A 2500-nucleotide genomic window follows, 5' to 3' on the forward strand; every position below is an offset into this window, starting at 1 on the left:
GATCAATGCATCACTGATTAGTAGTTATACTGGGGTATGTTAGCTGTGGATTAGCTATCTCTCCTGTGTTAAGTCACCTTGGCCCTGAATTATTTTCCTTTTTGTCTTGTGGAGGGGCTTGTGTGTCTTGTGGAGGGGCTTGTGTGTCTTGTGGAGGGGCTTGTGTGTCTTCTGCCAGCGGGGAGACAGTGGGGGCTCCTTCGACAGCAGCGACGGTTGGGTCCTCCTCTGAAGATACAAGAAGTTACTTTATCAAGTTTTTATCAAGTTTATCAAGTTCTGACAACCTTCAACATGTCTCCAACAGCTGAATATTGCATATATATATACATTTTTGTAATAACTTGGACCTGAACCAACCCGTGTTGACAGCATCCAACAGTATCTCTGCATCTCCGGCTTGGAGACTCGTCCTCGCGTCCTCGCCGCTGATCTCCACTTCCACTTCCCCGGCCTCTCTCAGAACCTCAGGATGCATCATAGGCCGAGACGTATAGATCACTATTTCATCAATTAATTATCTACTCGAATATTTACTAGCCTTCGTTGTTAAAATGTGTCACATGTAGCTAACTCAGCTATCTGATTAGCGAAGATCATTTGCCAGAAGTTCCTCTCTCAACGCTTTCCCTTGTTTCCATGGCAGCGGTGGAACATTGGACAACGACCGCCCTCCTCTCTTCTGATTGGAGGAACATGTTGCTCGTTCTCACTCTTCCACCGCGTAATTAACATTTTCATTGGTCAGAATCACTGACAGTTATCTCTCTCAAATTATAAGTTTACCTCTCTCTATACTAATAATATATATAATATAATAATAATAATAGTAATTATTATAATAACAATAATAATAATAATAATAATATTAGGCTATCTCTCTCTGTCAAATTAAAACAGTTGCTTTATTGGCATGACATTAATCAAATAAATATTGCTAAAGCATACAAAACATTTACAAATACAAGGCATAACAATGGAAAGGAGAATACATGTGTGTTGTCTTCGATAGTGGAGCCCCCCCCCCCTACCGCGTGTGTGTGTCAGTATTTTATGTGTAGTCAGTTAAGTGTTTGTGTGTTCAGATTTCTATCTATATGTTTTTCTCTCTATCTCTAACACATTTCTCATGGTGTGGCAGGAGGTAACATATTTTGCAGCTAATGTGGAACACTGACTTCAAGGCAAGGCAAGGCAAGTTTATTTGTATAGCACATTTCATACAACAAGGGCAAGTGCTTTACATACAGCAGTAATAAAATACTGAAAACGAAGGGTAGTAAAAAAATGGTATATGTTTTGGAATTTAGGGTAGGACATTGATCTTGTACTTTTTATGTTTTTTATGTTCTGTCTGTGGGAGAGTGGAGTCTTGTTTCACAGCCTGTCCTCCCTGAGTTCTCTCGCGCGTGCGAGGCCTTGTGACCCAACAGTAGCCTACGTCAATCCCTATTGTTTTCTTTATTGAGACTAAACTAAATCTGATCATTGTGTCTGTTCCATTTGACAGGAGAGCTGATCTCTCCACGGGTGCAGTGACATGAATAATACACACGGTGGCAGCACGAGCACACGGCCGCGCGCCTTCACTCAGACGGAGCTGGACGCAGTGTCCCGTTCCTCCTATTTCCAGCGCATAATACCGGAGGTAAGGCAAAGACCTCCTCAGCCGCTCGGATACAAGGATACTTCACCAACACTTGCTTATGAACAATATTGTTTTTTTCCATTGACAGCGCGAGGACGACATTGGAAAGGCTTATGATGCAGTGTTCCATCTCAGAGACGGATATGAGCCTAAAGTGTCCAGCGATGACCAGGCCGTTAACCTTACGCTGAACATTAATAAGGAGGTGAACATGCCATTACTTTCACTTTCATTGCAAAAACTCACATAGGCCTACTCAGGTTGGACTACCTCGACCAGGGCTTCCAACAAAGTATTCCCAAGGCCAATGTGTCTCTGGGAACAACTTTCTCCAGAATAGGCCTATGAATGAATATTTAAAAAATGGTCTAAATGTTATACATGGTGCTTAGCTACGTCTTAAAATACACTATAATCATGGAATCATGTTCCAATTGAACAGGAGAGGACTCGGCAGGTGCCCGTCCAGTCGTCGTCTGTCTACGGCTGGCGTGTGGACAAGCCCCTGGAGGCACCATGCAAGAAGCACGTACGAGTCGAGATGGTGAACAAGGGCTTCTTCCGTTCTCGAGGGACCTGCATTCCACTGGAGACAGAAATGGCAGAGTTGAATGAAAAATGCAAACCTCATTAAAAGACGCACAACCCTCATTAAAATCAAACACTTAATGTGAATCTCACTCGCTTGTGTACAGGGGAAATGGGTCTAATGGCAAGGAAACGCACGGTGGTACTGTGAAATTACAGTGCAGTTGAGTTTATTAAAGGTGCATGGATCTCATATCAAATCAAATCAAATCAAATCAAATTTTATTTGTATAGCGCATTTCTTACAAGATGCAACTCAATGCG

The 2500-nt window shown here is 42.5% G+C and overlaps 1 protein-coding gene across 1 annotated transcript in view; it reads right to left on the reverse strand.

Annotated features, from left to right (window-relative positions):
- dnaaf1 (dynein axonemal assembly factor 1) overlaps positions 1–478 on the reverse strand; it is a gene marked incomplete at both ends in the record, with an annotated part of 3967 nt that extends 3489 nt beyond the window's left edge. Inside the window, one exon of the mRNA XM_080539759.1 lies at positions 351–478. Coding sequence (XP_080395885.1) covers positions 351–478 — 128 coding nt within the window. The remainder of the gene's footprint in view (positions 1–350) is intronic.
- Between the last annotated feature and the right edge of the window lie 2022 nt (positions 479–2500).

The sequence above is a fragment of the Nansenia antarctica genome (genome assembly GCF_963989245.1).
Source record: "Nansenia antarctica genome assembly, chromosome: 9".
Classification (NCBI taxonomy): Eukaryota; Metazoa; Chordata; class Actinopteri; order Argentiniformes; family Microstomatidae; genus Nansenia; species Nansenia antarctica.